Source organism: Neopelma chrysocephalum, unplaced genomic scaffold, assembly GCF_003984885.1.
Source record: "Neopelma chrysocephalum unplaced genomic scaffold, ASM398488v2 Primary Assembly neopelma1_87, whole genome shotgun sequence".
In the NCBI taxonomy this organism is placed as follows: domain Eukaryota; kingdom Metazoa; phylum Chordata; class Aves; order Passeriformes; family Pipridae; genus Neopelma; species Neopelma chrysocephalum.
Genome location: NW_020897749.1, coordinates 3,417,525 through 3,444,073, shown reverse-complemented (window position 1 = coordinate 3,444,073; position 26,549 = coordinate 3,417,525). Strand labels below are relative to the sequence as shown.

The 26,549-nt window shown below is 36.8% G+C and overlaps 1 protein-coding gene across 2 annotated transcripts in view; it reads right to left on the bottom strand.

The window, feature by feature from the left end:
• GBE1 (1,4-alpha-glucan branching enzyme 1) overlaps positions 1 to 26,549 on the bottom strand; it is a 146,683-nt gene that overhangs the window by 65,547 nt on the left and 54,587 nt on the right. For both annotated transcript variants that reach the window (XM_027692623.1, XM_027692624.1), the window contains exons 4-7: positions 21,447 to 21,572; positions 19,366 to 19,501; positions 16,408 to 16,498; positions 15,409 to 15,618 (exon numbers count right to left, since the gene is read on the bottom strand). In XM_027692623.1, coding sequence (XP_027548424.1) covers positions 15,409 to 15,618; positions 16,408 to 16,498; positions 19,366 to 19,501; positions 21,447 to 21,572 — 563 coding nt within the window. The remainder of the gene's footprint in view (positions 1 to 15,408; positions 15,619 to 16,407; positions 16,499 to 19,365; positions 19,502 to 21,446; positions 21,573 to 26,549) is intronic.

Here is a 26,549-nt window from a genome sequence, read left to right as displayed (position 1 = left end):
CAAAAAAAAATTGCTATTCTGCAACATGCAACTAAACCACAACTTTTAAGATGTACTGTCAGAATTTGCATACAATTTTATGCAATTGGTGATTTCTATAATTAATCTGAGATCTCAAGCATTTCACAGTAGTTTACTGTTCAACACTGGGTTTGCTTTCAAATTAAGTCTAAATGTAGTGCAGAAATAGACTACAAACTACTACATGGGAGGTGATTTGAGGTTTTAAACAGACCATTATCCTGAACTTTACCCAGAAAACGGCACCAGAGTTGAGAAGGGGATGGTGAAGATTCAAGTGTCAAGAACTATTTAACTACTTTGTTGAGAGGTGTTTTTTCTCCCCCAAAATAATATCCTATTATATACACATATAAGAATAGAAAACAATTATCCTCAACCTCTATAGGAAAACAAAATGACACTCAAAATCAATTCATTCCATTAGCAGTGACAAAAATATTAACTACCTGGCAAATTGTTAACATTTTTAAGCTCTACTGTCTCAAAACCATCGTATCAGAAGCCTGAAACAGTGCTTTCTATAAACCTAATTTCATTTATTACTTTAAAATACTGGTTCCTCAATTCATGCTCACACAAGAGACTCCAAAGGGACACTGGAGTGGTGTTTGGTTCACTGCCTTTCCCTCGGTGTTTCCTACCTGACCTCCCATTCCCAGCCTTCTGTCTGAAGAACCAAAACAGAAATGTGGTTGACATTTGCAACCACACAGCTCAGAAATGCTGCTGTGACCCCTATGCAGATCAAGGTAGGATTTTGAGCACACTCCATCCCCCTCAAACACCCAGAAACTAACAAAGCACTAGCCCTTCTCTTTGCTGGTGGTAAACATGAAGTGCAAGAATGCCAGTCTAAAACCAAATTCACAGACACACAAAAATATTTAAAGCATTAGTATTATGCCTGTACCTTTCAGACAAAGATATAAACTGGTTTAATTTGAATACAAGTGGATTTTTTTCTAATGCTAATGAATAGAAATAGGTATTTAAGAAGGAAAGAAATAAAATTCTTCATAAAAGAGAACATTTTGAAAACTCCCAAGTAAAAGCTTTAAAGAAATGAAGCAAGACCAGATCTCTGCTCTTGAGAAAATTTCAACATTAGTACAAACATATCATCAAATACCTGCTTATCTAAAAGATAAGTGCACTGATTTTTGAGAAGTCTTTTCTGGGTACAGATGATACCAGAACACAGTTGCTGTGCTGGTGTAAAGGCTCAAGTTCATATGTACCAATAAGACACTAACAGAACCTTATCAATCTATCATTCAGTGTCCATATGCTATTACAGGTTACTTTTTTTAAGCAATTACCTTGAAAATCTCAAATCAAAATATTAGTCCTAAAGCAAAGCACGTCAGCTACTTTTTATATTAACATGGCAAAACCAACCTCAAAAGGAATAATTATTATCACATAAGAAAACTGAAAAGGGAGTGACTCTTGCATTTTACCATCTTAGGACTTCTAATTGAAAATATGATCTGAATATCCTTTTACTTTAGTCCCTCAGAGACTGGCACACTGAGCCCCTGAAGACTTAATTGCCTGTCTGTATTTTATTGGCCAAAAGACTATCCTTCCTTTCCTCCCAACTAGACAGTTGGTAGCAATGCCAAATCTATGGAAGGAGAAGAAAATTTCAAGATGAGTAGAAGTGTTCATTATCAGTCATCATCAAGTACAAAGAACACAGGAGGCTTCTGAGATACTGACTCCATGTCCTGAATGGTAATCTACTGAAAGGAAAGCAGGATCTAAGGGAAGTTCACTCTTTATACTAATATTAGCTAATACAAAGCTTAGATTACTTCCTCTTACACTACCAGCTTTTATCCTCAGCATAAACAACTGCTCTGCATGCAGTCTAAAACCTTCTTTTCGGCACCAGGGGACAAGACTGCTCAGCTATGTGACAGACTCCAGCATGAAGGGCAAAAAGTTTGCACAATGAATTACTACCTTCCCAGAAAAACATTTCCAGTGGAAAGCTCAGAGATCCTGAAAACTGTTTTGTATCATCCCCAGCAAAAGACTCAGGAAATGACTGCAAGGGTAAGCAGCCATCTGGCAAAATCGATCCGTGCTTGCACCAGTCCCCATCATCTTCCAGCAAGCACAAAATGCAGAGCGAACAAAACAGCCCAGAAGATCTGAAGTAAAGGGTTCATATTAAATAGGAATCCGTTCTCAAGCACTGCACTTCTCTCTTTGCTGCACTTTTTGAAGTTGCAGTCTTCAGAAATGTAATTAAAGGTAGATATTAGCTCAGATTATGCTGTGCCTGTAGAGTTGTGAACTTGCAAATACGTTTTCTGTGTGCTTCGTAAATACTTCATCTATGAGAACTGAAAAATAGGTTTATATTCGAAGACACCTAGTTTTTAATCTCAATTTCCTACTAGATACTGTCATTTCAACTATATAATTTGTACTTCATGAAGATTAATATGAGGACAATAAGCACATTTATAAGGATTGTTACAGCAGCTTTGTTTAGAAAAATATATAGCAAAATTATTTGTCTCTGGCAAAAATAGCTACAATGTAGTATTTTGTATTTATTCACAGCTATACTTTGTTTTATCTATTATTCTATTTTCCAAGAATTAGACACCTATTTTAAGACCTTCTGTGACCTGAACACGTTTTAATATACCCACTATCTTTCTATAGCCAGAAATTTGTAAGCTCCACAAAAGACAGGTGGGAAAGATGCTGTCCCAAAACATGTTACATTGTATTTCCATCAATTCACTGAAATTAAACTGTGACAAAGGAAATCTCTGATATTACCTTAAAATATTGAGAGAATAAGCAGTGTCCTTCTATTAGATATAAATTACAAAAAGCATATTCTACTGTCTACAGTTTTTTTGGAAAACTGTCTAAAACCAAAAGATTCCTCCACATTTCAAAAACCTTTGAGTACTGTATATATATTTTCAAGTCAACAGTGGAAAGGGAAGTTTAGATAATTTTAAAATCAACTTATATTTCTCAAAGATATCTGATTAGTGCACTAGAACTTGTATATTAAATCACAGAACCACAGAGTTATTTGAGTTGGAAGAGATCTCAAAGATCATCTAGTTTTGACTCATCTGCCATGGGCAGGTACATCATCAATTCAAAGTCCTGTCCAATTTGACCTTAAATGTTTCCAGGGATGTTCAGTGTGTCATCACCCTCATTGTGAAAAGTTCCATCCTCATGTCCTTCCTTGTGATCTAAATCTACCCTCTTCCAGTTTAAAACCACTCCCCATTGTCCTGTCACCACAGGCCTTGGGAGGCAAACACTGCCTTCCTTATAAACTTCCTTTAAGTACTGAAAGGTCCTAGTAAGGTCTCCCTAGAGCTTCTCATCTCCAGGCTGAACAGCCACAACTCTCTCAGCCTGTCTTCACAGCAGAGGTGCTCCAGCCCTCTGATCATTTGTGTGGCCTCCTCTAGACTCAGCCTAACAGGTCCATATCTGTCTTGTGCTGGAGAGCCCAGGGCTGGACACAGCACTGCAGGTGAGGTCTCACCAGGGCAGAGCAGAGGGGCAGAATCACTTCCCTTGACATGCTGGCCACGCTGTTTTTGAGGCAGCCCTGGGTGTGATTGGCTTTCTGGGCTGCAAGCACGCATCACCAGGTCACGTCCAACTTTTCATCCACTTTCCCCAAGTCCTGCTCAACCCATTCCTCCCTGAGCCTGTACTGATACTGCAGAGTGCCCCTGTATTGTAGAGTGCCCCAACTCATGTGCAGGACCTTGCACTTGGCCTTGTTGAACCTCACAAGGTTCACGTGGGCCCACTCCTCCATCCAGGTCCCTCTGGATGGCATCCCTTCCCTCAAGACAATCAACTCCACCACCCAGCCTGGTACCATCCAGAAATTTGTTGAGTGTGCACTCAATCCCACCATGTTCCTGAGGGACATCACTTGTTACTATCTCCACTGGGATGTATTAATCTACCAGTATAGTTAACACATTGGAAATATGTATTTATTTTTAACAGTAAGGTTTTTTCCTGAAGTTCCATGATTTTTAATTGAAATGAAAGCAACCACTACTACTACAGGCATCTCCTATTTCAAATCATATTTCAGGGCAACTACTACTGATCCTGGCTTAAGAGGGAGCAGAATGATAGCAACTTTTGATTAAAATATAAGCCTGAAGTAGAAACTTCATAACCTTGTAGAAAAACAAATTTTGTTATCTAGGCCAGGATAAAATACAAAGAAAGCTAAAGCTAAGATTCTCTGAAACAGCTTAAAACAAGTTTGCCTTTGCATATAGTGACAGTTCAGCACTGCAGGCAAACGAGTTGCTCATATCTTGGACTCCAATCAAATTTTTTTGTTTTTCCAAATTTGGGTGAAGATGGCTCTGTGCCAAGAGCAACTGGAGATGCAACCTGCAGAACATTCAGTATACAATTTCCAGTATACAGTATATATATTTCCAGTATACAATTAATTAGTTTATAAGAATGCTATTTCACTCTACTTTCTGCCACTAGCTTTGTTAGCCAATGCTGGATAAGGATTAGAAAGAACATCCGGCTTAAAGTTGTTTCAATTTACCCATTTCCTGATAGACTTTCAGTTTCCTCCCCGCTTAACCCAATGACAAAACAATTACCCTGGAATTTCTTATAATATAGTCAAAGATTTTCATCTTTTCCAATGCCTTTATCCAAGAAGGTGGTGGCAAAGGAAGCCTGAAAACATTGATAACGTAAATTTTATTGTTTTGTAGTTCACTTTTTTCTTTTCCAAAAAGCACTCACTTTGTGAATCATCTATGATGATTAGCCCCCAGTTAATTTGTAGGAAGAGAAATACAGAATTTCAGATTTCAGGGTAGTGAATAAAATCTAAAAATCCAGAGTAATAAACACTAAACACTCAAATCTGAAAACAGGGGGAGATATAGCAGTGGAAATCTTTTGGGATGTTTTTTTTTTCCAAAGAATGTGTTTGGCTGACTGATTACTCCAATTCACCAGTTCCTTGAACATAGACACTATTTGGAGAATCTCATGACAAGAGTTAAATTTCAACAAGAAAAAAGGAATTTGACCTATTCCTGTTGTCCCTAAAATCAACTGCATATTTAGCAATTTGAAAGATTATGCTATTTATTTCCTTAATTTAAACACCAACTTTAAGCACTTGCTTCTGTACAAGTTGAATTAAGTCCAAGCCAAATCCATTTCAAATTAAATAAATTAAAAGAAATCCATTAAATTTAAATTACATGGTTCAGGATAAGAAACATTTTTGGCTTGTAGCTGTGACTACTTTTACAACCTCGAAAGGTCATTCTTTCAGACAAACTTGGCACATGAAGCAATAAAGTATATAGCAGATTTCCTTTGAGTGAACAATTCTATTTATTATTATTATTTATTATTCTAATTATTTCCCATTCTGACTAATTCAGTGCCTTAATAAATGAAACAATAACTGAAATGTTTTTTTCTTCCTTTTTTTTTTTTCCCCCTTCAGGGGAGAAGAGGGAAGACAAGGTGGAATTTAACACTGCCTCCACCTGCTTGCAAAAGGTCAGGATATGAAAATGTAACATTGACCAAAACAAATATCTCAACTGAATAGTACTCAGAGGGATGATTTTATTTCCAATTGTGGTTTAATAATGAATGGATTCTTTCTTCAAAAGACATCAATTTCTCTTTTACTTACTGTACTAGAGAACTGTCTTTGAAAACTTAGATATAGTGCAACTAATAAGCCTGTGCCAAAACGCGCTCTAAAATTTCACGCCCTGATCAAAAGGTATCAAATGAAAATGCCAATCTCTGAATTTTTCTAAGTTAAAAAACACAGGCCCTGGGTCTGAGCTGGATGTTCATTCTGACAGGGTGAAAGGAATTTGGCTTTACTGCACATCATGAAGTAACAAATTCTATGGTGTCTACATAAATCCCTCCAGCCAAGAAATGTGTTTATTTAATCAGGAAAGTGACAACAGTCATTACTTTACTTTCTTTACATGTCTCAAAAGGAATATAGAGTAAAAATAATGACAGTAAAGAGCATTCTTTTCTTCCTTGTGAAGCCCTTTGATAGATAAACTCAGCTAAATAGCCTGAGTGCAATTAATAAATGTATTATAGATACAAAAAATCCACAATTTTACTTAATTCTCCAGTGAACATCATTCTCAGCTCTTTGTTTGAACAAACTGAGTCATCTTCTACAGAAGAAAATTACTACAGCATATACTAGTGACTTATTATATATGGATGTGCTTTTTAATTCCTGTTTATTTGTTCACATGTATCTATCCTTAAAACTACACTTGACAGGACTTACTGCCCAATAATTAAGACTAAAGGAATCAAAAGGAGTAAGGTCTACAAAGTATTGCTTGTACATTTGCTTCCCTCTCTGAAATAAGAGGGAAGTTAACTGTACTAGAATAACATAGGAAAATTTCTGTCAACTATCTAACCTAATAACTAATAATGAGGGCAACGAATTTCTTTTCTTTCTGAAGAAATTTATAGCAATTTTCAAGAGACCACAAGGAATTGTAATATAGACATATACATACAGACCCATCAGAGAAAAAAAATAGAACTCTTTTTCCAGACCTAGTTTAGGACAATTCACTCTGTTCCCAGGCATAAAGCTTTTAATACAGTGTTTTCCTTATTCATTAAGACACATTTGACATGATACACTATTTCAGTTCTTCAGACTTGTCCTGTTAATTGTATCAGCCAGAACAGAACCTAGAAGGAAGATCAGCAACAGCTGTTCTCTGTCCATCCAGTACTCTTACAATGGGAACAGTAAAAGCAGGGGGTTTTTTATTTTCTTTACAATTTCACCAATCATTTTGTAAGTATGAACTCCAATAAAATTTCTCTCAATAACACATCAGTTCCAAAGGCATGTTGGCATTTAAATAATCCCTGTAGAGAACATTCATATACAACTGAGTGAGACCTTAAAAATACTCCCTAACTTTCATCAAAGTATCACCACAGTCCCATCCAAAGCTGAATCTCAGTCAGGGACTGCAGCTAGGAAGCAATTTGGCAGGACAAAGACAGTCACCACATGAAGCAACAGCCTGGCCAGCTCTGTTGTCTGCACTGATCTCCATCCTCAGCTTCAACCGACTTGTAGGGACAGGAACTTAGTCCTTATGCTAGTCCATGAAATGGCATTCCTTAAGAAAACATGGCACCCCTTTCAAAACTGTAAGTAATACAACAGGTCAACATGATTATTTGCAGATTATTTCTGACCTGTTGGCCATGCACACACTACTAACTTCTGGAAATGCCGTAGCATTTTGGTAGTTTGTTGTTTTCTACTTTGTAGACACAGTTGTTAATTGTTTTGCTCCCTGTTATCAATTTTCTTTCTCTCTCCAGTGAGCTTTCAACAACTGGATTTCCAGCGGTTCTCTACATTATACAACATACACACACTAGAATCAGGGGAAAAAAAACCAAACAATTGTCTTAATGATCCCATCTTCTTTCCCTGCCATGAGCAGTACCATGCCTAATTTTCATCCAACCTTGAAGTTCTTTTGATGAAACCCTATTAGAAGAAAGTCAACAATCCCCCACTTCATTTGTGGATTCTTTAAAACCTCTTCCTTATCTCAACCTTATACAACAATCACCGTTTTCCCCAGCACAATCTTCTATTCACAACAGACACTGCTTTTGTAACCTGCTGCTGTTGCAGTAATCATTTAAGAAAGCTGTGAAAGTTGTCAATTCAGGTGTGGATTACTAAATGCAAGATCATTATTGCATTTAGACTGATGCAAAATTTTTCTCTGCAGTGTGTTGGATCTTGTCTGATTTTAGATCTTTATTGAAATATCATAATCAACGTCAGGAAAGAGTGGCTGCATCTATTCAAGATATGATTGAATTTTATTGGCTACAAGTGGTCACCTCTATATTTCAAAATGTGTGCCTTTCCTCCACATATCAATATATTGTTTTATTACTATACCACTTTTTGTGCAGCTACATTTTTGAAACTTCACACAAAGCTGTAACTGCTACATTGGAGGTTAATATGGGAAACTGGACACTTCAAAGAAAGGTACCCACAGTCTTATAAGAAATTCTGAGTTTTAGAGCAACTACAGATTTAAAGCATCCCAGTCTATCAATCTAAGTGCAGTAAGACAATTCAGCTTCTAGATGAATGTTTAATTAAAAAATTAAAGCAACTCTATAGCAGGTCTAGACTTCATATACTATAAATCATATGCTCATGGTTGGAACTTTTTTTTGCACTATTATTTTAATTTTTCCAATTACATTGCAGGAAGTTTCTATATATCATCCCTTCCATTAATGCTTTCAGTACTCATTCCCTTCAAAAAAGGCAATTTATTAACTGCATTGTCCCCATATTTGTAAGTGCTTACTTGCTAACATTCACAACTATTACTTAGAAGAAAACAGAAACAAAGATTTTCAGACTTAAGACCTTCAGGTCTTAAACTTTAAGGTTTAAACTTTATAAAGTACTTTTATGCTCTCACAGTCACCATCAAAGTCCAGTCAGCAGAAGGTGACTGCTAAGGACATAAGCAAGCAATTTTTTTAATGCCAATCTGTAATCAAAATAATTACATTTATGAGAGTTGGGGGAGGAATAAAAGTCTCACTATTATACTACAAGCAGTGCTTCCTTAAATCAGTCCTTAAGAAATAATCTTTGCCAGTCAAATGAAATTGCAATGCATATTATGGGGATCTTTAAATACAGAGCTTTCCTAAACTAATTTAGTGGAGGAAGACTGGCAGGAAATGAATTAAAATCAGCATAGCTGAATGTTTTACATCACGAAACACAATTTACGCCCCTGTTCCTACTGTAATTACTGTAGAGCCAACAATAAACCAAAAAGATATCAAATGACTGAGAGTCTGGCTCATTGACAACTATCACTGCATTGCCTTTAATCCAGGTGGAATTATGGCCAAAGTATCTCTCCAATACTTGTGGTAAACATGGCATGCCACTGGATGTCATTACTACTGCCTCAATGCAGCTGGAAAAAGGTCACCTGCACCTTACTAAATCCTCAGAAGCTGCACTGCAGTTCTTACACTCTGGGAAGTCAACTCTTTCCTATATGATTCACTAAATCTTCTGTAATCTTCCCCTGCTGGATTTCCCTCTCCTCTCACCCCTGTCTAGGGGATCAATTGTGTCCCAAAACCTGCACAGTTTAAGCCTATAAGGAAGCTGTTTAGTTGAGAGAAAACTGAAAAAAAGTCTTTAGATTACAACTGTTAGAACTCTCAGAACAAGGTAGGAAAGGTAAAGTTACAGACAGACAGGTTTGTTAGGAACTCTAGGATTCAAAAGGAAAAACATAGAAAGGTGCAAAACAGCAAAAAGGATAACACAGCATCATCAAGGGTCTGTTACGAGTAGTGGCAGTTTCCTTCCTCCCACCTTACTGATGCTTCCTGGCCAACAGGGTCTTTTCAGGTGTCATTTTGGAAGCAATGAGTGTACTGACAGTTTTTAAATCCTACTTATCCTTTGTGTGTGTTAATTAAGTTTGTGGTCAAGTGGTACCATCCTTGCACTCTAAAACATGCATGAACAAAGTGACCCGGAGACACATGGTAAGAACACACATAGCTTATCATCTGCATTCTGTAACTCATGCTGATGTCCCTCTTTGCTTAAATTCAATCTTAGGTTAGGCAAGGCACCTAATAGTGTGGTGCTTCATAGAGCATCAACTTACAGGTATTTAAAATGCTAACAGTGCAAGTGATAAAGAATAACAGTGTATCCATGTCATCCTGCAAACTGACTGCTACAATCCATGGGGATGCTCCCAAATAAGGCAACAAGCTTTCACTTCCACAGATATTTAGAAGAGGTCGGCATTGAATTGTAGGCTACTTACACAAGTTCTGGACAGCTATTCTCATAGGAGAATTATGAGCCCAGCCCTACTGAACAAATACCAAACCCTGAAAGATGTATTTTCCAATTCTTTCCACCTACTAATAATATTTTATCAGTGGCAGATAAAGATTGGGAAAGTTGGCAATCAGAAGAAAGAAAAACAATTCAGGTGAAGAACAGCTGTTTAAGGAGAAACTAAACACTGCCCTCAATAGAGGGTGCTGAAGATGTTTGAAGATCGACATGTCTTTAAGGAGCCAGATCCCAAAGTGAAGTAAATTACTACAGACATCAGAGGACCTTTTATCCCCCTTAAAACACAGCATGAGGTCAATGAAGGATTTAAACACTGGGTGGCAGAAGAGGCCAGAGTCTCAGCAACCAAACATAGGAGCACTGTGTCATTTTACATGCCAGAGAGCAGCCAAGATACCCCCATGGGGCTGGGCCACGGGACAGGGAAGAAAAGCCCCAGGTGACCCACACCACTCTGGAGGGGCAAGCTGGGGAACAGGCCACCTTAACCAGAACTAACACATGTGCTTCAGCACCTAACAGCTGCCCTATTGCTGCTGCACTGAAAGTGGGGTTAAAAGCAGTTTCTGAGCTACGGTACTTTATAACCCACCTTAAGAAAAAAAAAGTACAGAGTTATCATCACCTGTTCCCCCAACAGTTTAGAAGACCGAGCTGGAAAGAACATCTGGTTAGGCAGCAGGGGACTAGCAAGTCATCTGTTGCCCTGATGTAAAAATTGTGGCTTGAGGGACAAAACATTTATACTCTAAACCCATTTCAAAGCACATTTGGCAGGGACGCCACTTGAAACTTCATAAAACTGAAGGAGGAAGAAAAGGCTAAATAAAAACAGAGATTTCTCCCACTATATAGCTTAGTTATGATTTTTAAACCCCAAGGTATGGACACAAAATCCAGTCTAAAAAAAAACCTTGAAAACAAGGCACCAAAAAAAGCCCCAAAGCAGATGCCAGGACACCTGCTGGCCCCAAAACCTTGTAACCAACATCATCTCTTACTGATCATACTGCTGCACTTAAGAAAGCTGTACTAATCAAAAATAAAACCAGAATGTAAATCAACTTCTGACTTTTGTGCCAAATTTACCTCCTAGACTGTGCAAGAACTTCAAATTTTGGCTAAATGCTCAGGTGGAAAGCCTCACAGTATTAAAAAAACCCAAAACAACTAAACAAACCATCCCCTCCCCCCAAAAAAACCCACAAACCAAACAAAATTCAAGGCATCACATGAGTTCTGAGTTTTACTTCTACTACTATTCCTAAAGGCTCACAGAAATATATAAGAGTACCTATTGACATTTATAATTGGATTAGGACAGAATAGGATCTAACAAAGTCTAAGGAGAAAACAGGAAGAGACTTAAAAATCAAAACAACACACTCAGATCTCAGTAAGTCTAGAAAGGCAGCATCATTTAGACATTCTATTTACATGGCACTTGGGGAAAAAAAAAAGCAAACCCTTAACTTTGCTAGGTAATATCTTGTTCTCAATTATTTTTAAATTGTTTTGCCTGATTAGTATTTTAGACACATTTGCTATTTGGAGAAATGAATTTAAATCAAAACACAATCAACCACTCTAGTTGTGATCCCACCTGGTCTCCAGAGTCTACAGCATCACTTTTAATGAACTTGGCAGCTGAATAACCTTTGAATATGATTTTAGTAAGAAAAAATTGTTATAGTTAGCTTTTGCAAAATTAATTACAAGCAGAATCCTTGCTTAAGATGGGAGGGTGTTTTGCAGGTATTTTAAGTGAGCTACCTTAAACAGGAACATAATAGAGACAATTGATTTACTACAAAATTAACTAGACAGTGCCAAGTAGAGTACAGGTCCAGAGCCTGTGGTAATAATAAAAAAAAAAAAAAAAGAAATTAACTCCAATTCTCAGTCAAGCTTTGCGATTCTGGTTTTTGGGTTGGTTGCTGAGGGAGGAAGGGGCTGGGGGATGGACACAGACATAGTCAGCAAGGGATGGAGATGAAGGATACTAAGATTCACCAAACTGGCATTTGAGGGGAAAAAAAACCCACCCAGGATCCAGATTTTAGAAAAATTCAAAAATGTGCAAAAATTATGGAAATTATTAAAGTACAAGTTTATTTCTGTATATTTTGGTTGATTTTTAAAGCATAATTTATAGTATTTTTATTGAAAAGAGTTAAGCAGAAAATATTCTTTTACTTGTCCATTTATCTTACCTGCGAATTCTCATTTCAATGAAATTGAGGTTTTATTCTCCTGTGACGCCATGAACAGCAAATTTTAAGCTGCTGCTCAAAACTTACAGAAAAGCTCCCTGTTTATACACCACTTGTATGATCATAGATTAAAAAAATTAAATACAAAAACATGCTTTCACCTTTTTAAGTAGCACTGTAGTGCAAAACACAAAATCCAAGTTGTCCTTTAAACAGTTTTACTGTTGCTTTTCTTGGAGCTACTCTCGACTTATATGAACTTTACTAAAAAATAGTATTTAAAATATACCAGGCATATAATTTTTTTTTTTGGCATGGATATAGATTTTTTGTCACATTCTGTTACAGTAAGTATTCACAGTCCCCTTTGCAGACAGCTGAATAATCTTGCAAATGCTGTGAGATAAATTTACTTACATCTTGGCTTTCAAAGAAAATGTAGACAGACTAAACTGATAAAGCAATTGTTCCTTAATCTCTTTCGTGGCAGAGAATTAGTTTCTCTCAATTCCAAAGTGAATTGAGCATTCTTTGCATTTGATGTTTAAGTACCTGTGGATTTAACAGTTCTTCCCACTACAGAAGGAAAGGGATTTAGTACAAGCACTGTACAGGACAGAAACCTGTATTAGCTCAAGAAATTTCTCTCAGCAAGTAAGCTTTTCTGTAGACCATTCAATAGACTGTGTTTGGTGTCCTCTATTTTCAGCAAATTTTCAACACCTGCCAGCAACTTGAGTCTCTCGGATTTTTACACTCCCCTCTTCCAGACTAGAGCTGTTCATTCACTGGTATGGAAATTAGCAGCATGTCTATATAGCCTAAACAGAAAAAAAAATAAATAACATTTGCAATGAAGTGTCAGTTCTGATTCTTTCACAATTTTGTTTGGGACTTGTACACACAAAAACCCAGGAAAAAAACCCTATTTTTTAATCAGGTTTAAGTAACTTAAAATAAACATGATGGTTATACATTTTAAGCCTTAAAATTTTACTATAAACATATACAAAATATTTAGTGTTTCAGATATTACGAGGAAAGAAGCCCTTAATGACTAGAAACAGTTCACAGCTTCCTGTGCTTGAAGGGGAAGGAAAGGTTTTCACAAAAGTTTAAAAAAGGAAACTGAAATTTGTTGCTGGATTTCACTAGAGGGCAGGGGATGGGAAAGGACCCTCAGTCATCCAAGTGCAGAGACTAAATTTCTCTAGTCTTTGCTATTTTCCTAATCTCATCTCATCCCCTCACAGCTCTTACCACTTCCCCTTTCCAGCATTCAGTCTGGCACCTACTCCAGTTGCACAGGATGAAAAATAATGACACATCAGTGTCCCTCCCCGACAAGTACAGGTACATATCACTGACCAAACAGACCTAAAGAGGTAGTTCTTCAGTCCTGAACAAACGCTTAACATTGCTAAGTGCTACCTAGAAAACAGCTTCTTGGTCCTCTCATTTAGAAGTCCTTCCAAGCACTCAATACCAGAACCACTTTATTTTCCTGCCAGGAAGAACCTGCCTCTGCTTGGAACAGAGAAAAGTCCATAATTGCATTGTATTTATTTTCTCACTAGAGAAGTCAGTACTACACATTAAATTATACATAGGCATCAAATGAAATAAAGTGTGCAACACTACTGTATTTATATTAAAACTTTGAGATCATCCAAAATACAATTTAGTGGAATATGAACTTAAAGATTAACAGGAAGAAACTCAGAAAATTATTAAACACACTAAAATGCATTTTTTATAATAATTAAAATCCCAATTCAGAAAGTCCCCCTGAATTATTCTGCTAAATTGCCCCAAGTAAATAAATAACAGTTCATCCCATTAATTAATATAGTGCATAGGATGCACTATAGACCACAAAAGGACCACTTTTCACACTGGTCACTTGGTTTATTTGAAACTGAGTTACCCTGCAGGAGTTTCCATTACATGATTGGCCTATGCCGTGACTTCTGCAATAGTCCAACGTTAAACATACCCAGTTCATGGCAATTCAATGCAAATGAGGGAGAAAAATGGGAAAAACTTGCAGTACACAAAACCTAACAACTAATAGAGACAACAACAAGAGACCAGAACTCTACAGATGCTGAGTGATTGAGTCACCACAGGAACCACTCCAGTGTAACCTTTAAAGGGTTAAACCAGAACTTTGCAATTGATAGAAAGGTCAAACAAGATTATCATGCAATTCAAGGGGGAAAAAAACCAAGAGAATTTATCCTGGAATAAGTGAGTGATGCTGTATAGAATTTAAGGCATGCTTTAAGGAGATTGTGAAGTTAACCAAAACTGATTGTGGAATGTTTCAGGGAAGAATCAAAGACAAGGAAAGGGAGGAATCAAGGTGGTTCAGGGATGAACAAACATGTAAAAATGTGAGAAGACTGAAACAAGCTGGCTGCCTGTGTCTGTTTCTCCTTTTAAACCACTGCAATATTCAGCGTACAACATCAATCTCCTCAGCCCCAATACCTCAGAGAATACACAGTAAACAATATTAAATGTTAATAATCATTGGGGTTTAATAGGCATATTGACACACACTATATTTATACCAGGTAATTAAGTGTGTCCAAACTGGGTCTCAAACTGTCTACTGAACACAACCCCTGCTCTGTATTAACTGTTGATTGACCTCTGGAAGCTCTTTGGAATGGAGCTAATTGTCCTGGGGGGAAATTTTTCCTATATTTCAACAACCTGAAAGTCTGACAATAAGTTTCCAAAGCTTACAAGTTTTTCTTCATCTCTTCTCATCCTTTTATTTTGATATAAAAACATATATATAATGTGAAAATACAAATCTATTTTATAATGCATAAAATACAGAATTAAATTATTATATATACATATTCATTAAATAGGCATTTATACATATAAATAATGTAAAATATATAATATATATCTACACTGTTATGTAATACATACAATGCACATGGTGCATAATATGCACATATGTAGCTATAGATGATGACAGAAGAATAATGAAACCTCAACATTATCATTTAGTGTTAGATTTTAGGTGTTTAGATCAGTAGAGGATTTTAACTCCACATATTGTAACTGTTGAACAACTCAACTGACTTCATTTGGCAAATAGTGTAGTTTTAATGGAACTGGAAAGAAATAATAACCACTAACACAGCTGAAGTGACATTTTATACCTACTTTGCATAGTCAAAGAGCCTGCTGTCCCAGAGCTGATGGTTTCCTCTGTAACCGGAATGGAAGAAGCAGGAATCCGTCCCATCAAACTGGTTGAGACCATCTTCTGAGTTTTTTGAGGCGTGGCTGTGCACAACATCCAGCAGGACTGTGATGCCCATGGAGTGAGCGACGTCAATCATCTCCTTCAGGTCATCTGGAGTTCCGTAGCGGCTGCAGCATCAAAATGGAACGTGTGAGGAGTTGTTACAAATCGGGACTTACGCTGCCAATGCTGAGCGTTAATCAGGAAAACTACATCAAAGTCAGCAGTCCCTCATCACCAGTTGTACACAGGTTATTTTTTCAGCCTCTTAAAATGTTAGTTTGTAAGTAATAGCTGCTACTTAAACAATTTTTCATTATAAAAATTGCATTGTGCATGTAATGTTTTGCGGAAATAGATTCTTCCATTTTAATCTATTGATGCATCAAATTCAGTATAAAAACTGATACAACTTTAAACTTCTATTTAATATTGAATGTGAATTCATGTTTATCATCAATTTTCACCCGAGGCCTCAAACCTAAGCACAGCCCGTTACAAGCCCAGGAAAAAGTCCCTACAGAACACACAGAGCCATGATTTTAATCAAGTGTATTAGGAGCAAGCAGTGTATAGTTCTGTTTGTCAGAAAAGAATGCCCTACACATCCTGTCTGCTACTGCCAAGAATTCCACAACACAAAACCCATGCATAAAGACTGCTGAAGGTGGATTACCCAGTATATGCCATGACAGCTGAAGTTACTTACAATCTTTTTGTTTGTATCCTACACAAAGTGTTTCACAGAGTAGCTGATCACTATGCCAAATTGATTTCAGATTTAAGAGTAAGCTTGAGCAAATACCTAAGCCATTACTTTCCATTAAACACTCACTTGCAAACACACATAGAGAGATACTGATTTCAGTGGATGGGAAGGAAGGTAAAAGAACAGATGCTGAAGTACTTAAACCTACCTTGATGCTGCAAAGAAACTTGTGACCTGATAACCAAAACTGGCATAGTATGCATGTTCCATAATAGCCATCAGCTGGACACAGTTATACCCTATTAAAAAAAAAAGAAATATAACAAAAAAATTTTGCCTTAAGGATAATTAAAAGAGGATTCAACACCTGCAACATTCATTTCAGTCTTCTCCCCTTTTAGTTGCCTTTGACTCTAGTGATTTACCACTAAAGATCCAGTAACTTTCAAGAGGCAATTCTACCTAATAGTTTATACTTACATGATCTTCCATTACAAAAGAAACAGTCAATTTGTCAAGTGATCTACACATAACTAGGTATATTGAAACTGCCAGATGTAGAAAGAAATAAGTGATATGCAAGTATAACCTTTATTTAACTTTAGAATATTAGCTATGCCAATCTGCATGTCCTAAACTTCTGCTTCACTTTTGACACTTGCAGTCATTGGGTATGGAGTTACTGACTGGCTGCACATACTGTGATAGAATCACAGAATGGTTTCTGTTGGAAGGGACCTTAAAAGACCATCCAGTTCAACTCCTCTGCCATGGGCAGGGACACCTTCCACTAGACCAGGTTGCTCAAACCTATTCCAGGGATGGGGCATCCACAACTTCTCAGGGTAACCTGCACCACCCTCACACTAAAGAATTTCTTCCTCATACCCAAACTAAACATATCCTCCTTCAGTTTAAAGCCATTCCCCCTTGCCCTGTCACTGCATGACCTTCCAAGAAGTCACAGAATCAATCGGGTTGGAAAAGACCTCTGAGATCATGAAGTCCAATCCTTGATCCAGCACTGCTGTGGTTCCCAGACCATGGCACTGATGCCACATCCAGTCTCATCTTAAAAACCTCCAGGGACGGTGACTCCATCACCTCCCTGGGCAGCCCATTCCAATGTCTGATCAACCTCTCTGTAAAAAATTTCTTCCTAATATCCAACCTAAACCTCCCCTGGCACAGTTTAAGACCGTGCCCTCCTGTCCTGCTGTTGGTTGCCCGGGAGAAGAGACCAACCCCCACCAGGATCCAACCTCCTTTCAGGGAGTTGTAGGGAGTGATGAGGTCTCCCACTCCAACTTTCTTGTAGGCCCTCTTCCAGTATTGGGAGGCTCCTATAAGGTCTCCCTGAAGCCTTTTCCAGGCTGAACAAACTCAGCTCTCTCAGCCTGTCTTCCCAGGAGAGCTGATCCAACCTGATGACCTGATCTTCTCCATGGCCACAGTATTTGCCACACAGCCTTAACCAAAGCAATCTTGAATATCAGTGAATAAGTGACACAGATAACTATCAGGTGAGTACTACCAACAACAGATAACTTTCAGGTTTTATCTACAGGCTGTTAAAACTCACACTACCACCACTTCTCCTAGTTTGAACAAACTCTTCATTCTTTAGTTTAGACAAGATGCTGCAGGTTTTATTTTTCTTGGGTTTTTTTTACAGCTATGACATTTAAAAACAGAGCTATTATTAGAAGACAGTTGGCATGAGCTCAACAATTTGTCAGATTCATTGCTGGTTTATAATTCAGGCTCATTGTACTTATCCTTATTTACAGTAGTTTTATAAATAAACAGCAACACAGCATCAAATTAATCTCATTCAATTTGCTTGCTATTTATTTCACTATTTGTCATGCACATATTTCTATAAACTATTAATATATTACAATTCTTATATAGTAATGTCTTTAAACTTATCCTAACAAGTAAGACATTCCAAAACTGAATCTAACAGACCTTAAAAATACATTTAAAAATACTTAATTCCCACAGTGTCTACTTAATAAGAAGGAATATTAGCTATCATCTCTGTACCCTATCTAAATTTGATACTGCTTTTATTTTGAGGTGTATCAGCCTTTTCATGACATTTCTGCACAAAGAGAAATGCGTAGGTAAAGCACAATGCTTTCCTAATTCTGTAAATCATATTAACCTCCTGGAACAACTGAAATTCCTTGGCAGTAAGGAGCCACAGATACATAATGCTGAATCCAAATTTACTTTTTGTTGAGGGCTCCCAGACATGTAGATGTCCCTCATCCCACCTGCAAGCTTAACTTTATCCAAGGGCAAAAGCCACATTCTGTGAAACGCTGATTTAACATGTAAACCTACACAAAAACATCTGGCTTATTCAGGGACTCTGATAAATAAAGTAAAAAAAAATCAAGTACAAACACAACCACCATATACAGAGATTTCAACTATGGGTGTCACGTTTATTTTACAGCTGAGTGTAACAAAACATATTTCATCACAAGGCAGTAAAAGCCAGGAAGCTCTAATACTGTCCACTACAGGCACAGTGCAAAGACACCATGGGAAAAAATAATCCAAGAGAAATTGAGTAGAATATGCTTCCTCAGATAATGGTGCCAGCTGTTTCACATATCCTCTCCAATATACAAGTTTTTTTCCCGAAGAATATTTTTCACATTTAAAGTTTCCATGTTCTGATACTTCATAGCTACTGTTCAGGGATTAAAAACAACAACAACAACAACAAAAATCTACATTGCTTATTCTGGCAAAAAAACAAACACAAAAAAATCCATGTACTTCTTGACCTCTCCTTAGAATCAAGCTTTACATTAGTAGAGTCATTTAAGAATGTAGTATTTTCTGAAGACTTTCTCACAAAACCAGCTCCTTTTTCAAGTTGAAGAGCATGCTAAAAGCAAACTGCCCTGCAATATTTATCTAGGCTTTAGCAATCACATTTTGCTTCAAAGTAAATGCAAAATGGATTTTGATTCACATACCCTATTTCAGTCTTTGTTTCTTCTCCATAGATTTCACTTGTTTCTAATTTTTGCTCACCTAAGAATCTATATTTATAGTAGGTGTAATCAAAAAATGCAACTGTAAATACTTGACAGTTATCTTTTCTAATAAGAGCACAGGTACATAAATCTCTGTTACTACTTACCAAGATCCTTTATTCTAGGTAGTACATTGTATGTGAAGTTTTTATAAGAAGCTACTTTCCCTTCAGGGGAAGCAATCCCCACGTGAGATTCATAGATTCTTAGGCTTTTTAATCTCTTGGGGGAAGGATGCTTATGCTATAAGGAGAAAAAAACAGTTGTCATTAGGAACAGCTTAGGAGTGTTGTCACAATCACATGGTTTGCACAAAATGAAAAGCAATTTAAGGTATGTTTTGGTTTTTTCTCTAAGAGCAGAAACATTTCAAAAGTAATTAAGCATTTTAAACTGTTAAAGCAAATATCTCTTTCAAATTAACATTTTTATGAACAAGAAACTGGACATTCATGATTCAACACTTTTCCTATACCCTTTTTTAATTACACTAAAGTGTACAAACTGATAGTAAGCACTGCACTGAGAGTTCTTCTGAATTACTATGAAGCTTGTTTGAAAATAAAAGAGAAAAATAGAAAGATAAGCTTTTATTTTCCAAGCAAACCTGCTTTTTGCAGGTATTTGAAGTTGTTCTGCCTTCTCCAAACTGAAATTTATAAACATTTTATTCCTAAAGAATACAGTTCCATAGCACAGAATCACCTATATTTCAATTACTTAGGACTAAGAAATAATTAAAAAATCCCAAGTCTGTAGATGAGTACACAGAACTTCCAGATGGGAGAAAATATTTAAAGAATACAGAGGCAATTGAAGTTAATCACAAAACCTCCTCCTTACACTTGAAGAGCTTGTACTTGATCAGGATTTTACTTTTTAAAACAAACTGAGAAAGTCTGAGAAACTTTGGAAAACCACTCCAGAAAAGTAATGCTTAAAACTTATTTTTCCCCAAAAGACATTTCTTTTCCTCCCTCTCTCAATTAAGAAAAAATTACAAGATTTTATATTCCATATGTTAGTTTATTATTCAAGTGAAATTTTGAAAAGGTAGGGGAAAAAAATTAAAACCATATATATACAAACAGAAATTAAAGGGACAAGGAGAAGAACAAAACTTTTGGTTGACATGTGTTGCTTGTGTTTTACTTCCACTGGGCACCTCCCCTGTTCATAAAGGGACTCTTTATTTTTGCAGTAAAGCCTTGTCTGCACCCATATGTTCTTGCCTCCTTTTCACTCCAGGTCATATCAATCACTGCATTTCCAATTCCCTCTCCATTCCTTTTCTTACAGAGGATTGAGGTGTCACAAAGCATCATAGCCAGTGTAGGCCACTACACTGATAAAAACTATACATTTAAATAAGAATTACTATATATTATGTTTTCTATTTTTTTAAGAAAATATTTATTTACTCATGTGAGTAAACCTTTCTCGGTCAAGCAGCTGCTTCACAATTTGAGGTGGATGCTCAAATTTAATTCAAAACAGAGGTTACAGCGTCTCTTACACACTGCATACCCTTGTGAAAAACATCAAGAATTGTAATATGAAGTAACATCACTTGGATGGTCTGAAGTTTGCAAATGTTCTCTGAGGGTAGTTTTTCATATATCAGCTAAAGAGTTCTCTCTCTTATAGCAGTACCTGAGAAGTAAGAGGGCTTTAAACTCAATAAATGGATTTTCCTGATACCAGCAAACTAGGATTTGACTGGAGCATGAGCTTTTTGACTGGAGCACTTTTGAAAGCTTTTCTTCTGACTTCATACAACATTGACTTATTATTGAGTACTGAACTTAGCATTTGAAGATAGCTAACTCTTAAATCCAGCACTGATAATTCCCTGCTCTCCTCCATACCAGGAAGGGACATCGAGTCATGGAACAGTTGTCAATCTTGCCTAACAATTGGGAAACCAAGTTTAAAATACTACTTCAACAGGTAACTATTTTTCATATATTCTACTGAAGAATGAAAAAAGTAGCTCAAAAACATCCATCATAAAAATCACCTGTTTCTGTCAAAGCCGTGAATAAAACCCCTTCACTTCTCAGGTAGCTACTTTAACTAGTTTGCAATCCCCCTTTTGTGAAATAACTTATTTTATTCCAAACAGGGACACAAAGATGACATGATACACGGGTTCATGCACCTCTTGAAAATAATATTTAAGCCTTACTATATATGACTGTGGTGGATTCCAGTGCACCCAATCATAATTCACTTTGTCTTCATCACGGACTACATATCTTGCCCAAGGTGAAATACGATAGAGGAGGGCGCCGTTCTGAGCACGAATCACCACCTATAAAATAACCACAACATATGCATGCAGTCACATATAATTCATATAACACCTCCTATGCAAACCATTGTGGGGAATGAAATAGTGCACTACACACAAACTTAATTTAAAGGACACACAAATACACAATGCAAGTCGAGAGAGGGAAGAACGACTCTGTTCACTGAGATGATTTGTAAAGGGATAGCAAGCCAAACATGCCAGACACAGGAGTGATGTTCACGAGCAAGAGCTGAAAGGTGAGGATATATACAGGCTTTATATAAGTAATGGGAGAAAAAGCCTTCCCAAATGGATTACTGTTAGGTTCCCTAATTTCCCCTGTCATTGCTATTTCCTTTCCGTGTTCTCATAAATTTAAATAGACATGCAGTATAATGCTATGAAGATGAGAACTGTGATTTGTTTAACTTGGCAAACAATTTAATAAGCCAATTTTAATACCTTAATTTCATCTTCTTTTCTATGCTCTGTGAGTCCTTACCAATGTCATATAGACCAGAACCACAAATAACACAAGAAAGCACAGGGCAGTTTTTGGGTCAAAAAGAGGAAAAAGTGAAATTTAAATTGCTGGGTTTCTTCTGCTGCTTTTCAGTTTCTCTGTTATCCTTCATCATTCTAATGCTAAAACAAAGTATTACTGTTGGTTTTACTCTCCATATTTGGTTTCCTCTGTTTTATAGGAGGAAAAGGGACCATTATTTCCTTCAAAAGCTCATAAAGCTTCCCTTCACCAGAAAGAGTGACCAAACACAAACTAGGAGCTCTTTTGGCCTACTTTAATTTTACAAAAGAAAAGCAAAATTGAAATAATGATTAGGCTGATGTTGAACTAGGACCTTGCAGCAGACATTGCATTTGAGGAGGTGGTGTTGCTGACTGGAGGAGTGTTGCATGTCTAGGAAGTAGGGCCGACAGGTCCATGCTGTGCTGTGTCCCCTGGTTGCAGGAAAAACCTCAGCATCACCCCCCGTGGTGATGTTGACTCTGCCACCGGAATGGCCTTGCCTTTGGCTGCAAGTGAAGCATGAAATTCTCATGAGAAAAGAACTCTTGTTAGAAGTAGAGTTGTTCTCTTGTAAAAAAATTACATATACTAACTGGACGGACCAAAGGGGAGAGCTTCTCTCCAGGGACAGGATCTGTTCCACCCAGCATGCCATGGCCAAATCTACCAGGGCACTGTCTGATGCCACATTAATGCAGACGGCCCAGCATCTGAAGGTGACTTTCATCTAATTGAAACAGTTATCCTATGAAGCCAATTGTTGTCATACCTTTCTTCTTGAGATGCAGAATCCTGCTCCACCTCCCTGACTTCCCTTCACCCCATTCCACCTCCCCTTTCCTCAGTGCAGAAGGAACAGCACCACTCTGGTTTTGCTTGGTATCTTGGCTGCCATTATAACAGTAACACAGAAGGTTTGCAAATTTACAACCTAATAATGTACAAGCAAGTGAAGTCCTGCAATTCTTCATTCTGCTTTTGTTAGGAAACCCATGGCTGGGTTTTTTTAAAAAGTGTTTTTTCTTTGCTCCCAATTCCTAACACATAGTCTGGAAGAGGACAATTATCAAAGAATTGCCTTTTCGCCTCCGGCAAGTGTCTTTCATTGTTTTGATAATCTGTATCCTTAACCTAACCACAGAAAAAAGTAGAATCACAGTATCATAGAATAGGTCAGTTGGAGGGGACCTTTCTGAAGTCATCTAAACCAACAAGGAGGAAAACATGCAGAAGGTTGATGGAAGTTGATAGAGTAAGGCAAGGAAGTAGGATTGCTGTGTCTCAGCATATACTATTACAGCTCCAATTCAAATTAGGTTTTATAGGAAGGAGTAATTGAGACTAACCACCTCATCAGAAAAAGCTGAGGAAGTTATTGAAAACATGGTACAGTTGCATGGAAAATTTCTTCTGGTAACTGTGCTAGAAAAGCTGGCCCAAAGAGTATTTCTGCATATTATATCAGCACTATTAGGATCCTCCTTGCTGATAGCATTGACAATTTGCAAGTTACTCTTAAAATAATAAAACTTATCTCCTCTTTGTGATAACATATTTCTGATGATGCTATTGCTTCTTTTATTATTTTGTCCTGCTTTACCCATCACAGAAGTAAGATGATTACTGAATATAAAAACCATAACTAATTATTCATGTTGGCAATCCCTTTTCTTTAATATTTTGGGGCAATTTATACTTGACAGGCTTATAACGGGTGGGCACCACTTAAGAAATATGAAGTAATTAATCTACATTCAGAATATTATTTAATTAGATGCAGTACTGGTTTAATCCAAAAATGATCCTGGAGGGGGGGAAAGTTTATTTATTATGATATACAAAACCCAGTCATGCACTGTCTTTAATTTAAACTGTTAAGCAAAGAAAAACAGTTAAGAAAAAGAGAGATTATAAATCCATTTAAATGAGCAGCCAGTTATCTCACTTTTTAAACTCACACTTCTACAGTTATGCTGCACATGTTAAATAACCATAGCTCTGTATCCCATCCTTCTAACAATGTATAAGAACTTCTGTTGCTCTGTAGTCACTCAGCTCAAATTGACCGTACTTTCCCTCACTTTTGAGGCATTGGTGCATTTGATTTACCAGCTTTTCAGGAGTCATTTTGTTGAAGTACTAGCTTTGCCTTCATTCGAAACATCTACAAAGTCAAGTTCAATGGTTGGATTTTTCAGGAACTGAGAGACTTATAGGGACTCATACAAGTTTCTAACAACTTCCACAGTCAGAATTTTAATAGCTCTAAACTAAAACTTCCAAGAAGAAAAGACAAACATTTATTTGTCATATATTATGATAGTAACAGTGTCAAGACATGAACGGGTGGTGGAAATCCACCACTTTCTCTCAGAGTTGGGTTTACACACTTCAACAGTATTAGACCTTAGAGTCTGCTCTATTTTAAGGCTCACAATCTAAACTTTTGGGTTCATTTATTTTAAAATTTTACTTTCAGTTCTATTATGTGAATAAAAGAAAACTTCCATTGCTTAAAGGAAAAGGATATACTTATCCAACAATAGAAGCCACAAAATTTAACCATCCCAATATCAGGGGACAAAAAAAAAAAAAAATCACTAAAAATGTGGGGGGAGCACTTATTTTAAACAAATTTGTTGCCTTCTTCACAGTGTACGAGGTGTTAAATATTTTTCAAATATATCCAGCCATGGTTGTACCTTAACCTCACTACAACAGTAGAAACCTCAGTTTTTCTTATGTGTTGCTGTAAGTTTTGAACATCATGGGCTGTGCACACAGAAAGCAGAGTCAAAGGGAACATCACTAACACAGAACAGGAATCCTTACAACATTAAAGCTAGTAAAGTTGAATCCTTTCAGTGTCTGGTTTACAGAAGCATAATCAACACAGCATTCTTAGACCTCTATCAAGTGATCCCAGACAAATTCAATTCTTGATTCCTATGCTTGCTTAACACTTTTCTTAATTTTATGTGAATCTCATTTATAGAAATACTCCTAGGTTTAATTACCAAGCTCTGCACTCAATCAACCTATTCTTCTCTCCTGATACTGTAGAAGGTTGATCTATAAGCTATAAGTAGATTTCAAATAATATTTTCTAAAGTTTATTGGGATAGAAACCCCACACCATCATGCCTGGTTGACACATGAGAAAAAAAAAAAAACCTGCAAAAAGCTGAATGGTGCCCCAAAACAAAGAGCAATTTGGCCCAAGACTGACAGAAATCACACTGATACAAACACTCCAACAGCTTTCATTCCCATATTTGCTTTGGCAGTTCTTGAAACAATTACACCGAAGTAAAAACTGTACTAAAAGGAGTAATAATACAAAACACATACAAAACCAAGACAGATAAAACCTCTTGTTCCACTCACCCCAATACTTGTGGTCCATTCTCTACACTGTTCAGATATAAAAAGTATCTGCCATGTATACTCTGCATGTGCTGCTATGAGTTTCGTATGTATAAAGAATACTGAATATAGTCCCTACACAGCCCTTTTGATGCAGTACCTATAAGTCTATTTAATAGATACTGTATTTTTGCTCCAAATTAGTCTGAACTGAGTAAAACCAATTTCAGAAAAGTTGCAGCTTAAGGTAGGTACCATTTAGTCCATCAACACTTTATGGGTGACTTTACATTTTCTAATTAACTCAAGAAAATGTTCTCCAAAGAACATGTTCGTTAAATTGGCTTCTTCAAACTGGCCTTGGGATTTACCTACTTTATTTTCAAGAGCTATGTCTTTGTTTTTTCCTTAAGGTACATGAGGAGGCACACCACACCATTTGATACAAAAGCTACTGTTGGTTTAAACTTAAAAAAACCCAAAACTGGTTAAGATAAAGAAATCTGTATCTCAAAAAGTGTTACATTTACAAAATGACAGATGTAAAGAACTGGCCACCATCTACATTAAACATCTCTTTGTCTGAAACACAAGATAAAGTGGTATTTTACTGTCAAACTGCATAATAGGAGGACAACATAATTTATTTTTTTTTTGTGCATAGAAGGAAGTGTCTTACAACAGCCAACCTCTGTTCAGAATTCTATTAAAAAGTCTTTCCCCAACTTGCCCACAGTCTCCAAGGTGTCTCACGCAGCACAAATTTCTAATAAAATAATGTAGAAGATTCAAAGTTGGTCATGCCGAATCTGCCTACATCAACTCCACAAATGGCTCACCCTGAGTAGTTTTGTTTTTTTTCCCCCCCTCCTCAAGTGGTAAATACATTCACATAATATGTAAAAATGCAAAATCCTTGATGAGACCATTGAAAGTCATGATTTTGGCTTCCAAGTCAAATAAAAATACATGTAAATAAATGTTCTCCCACAAGTAAGTGTCAGAAAGACAGAATGAAAGCATCCTTCAAAACTTGACATTAAAAAGTCAATTTGCTCTAAAAGTGGACATGGCACAGATATACAATTTATATAAGCCCA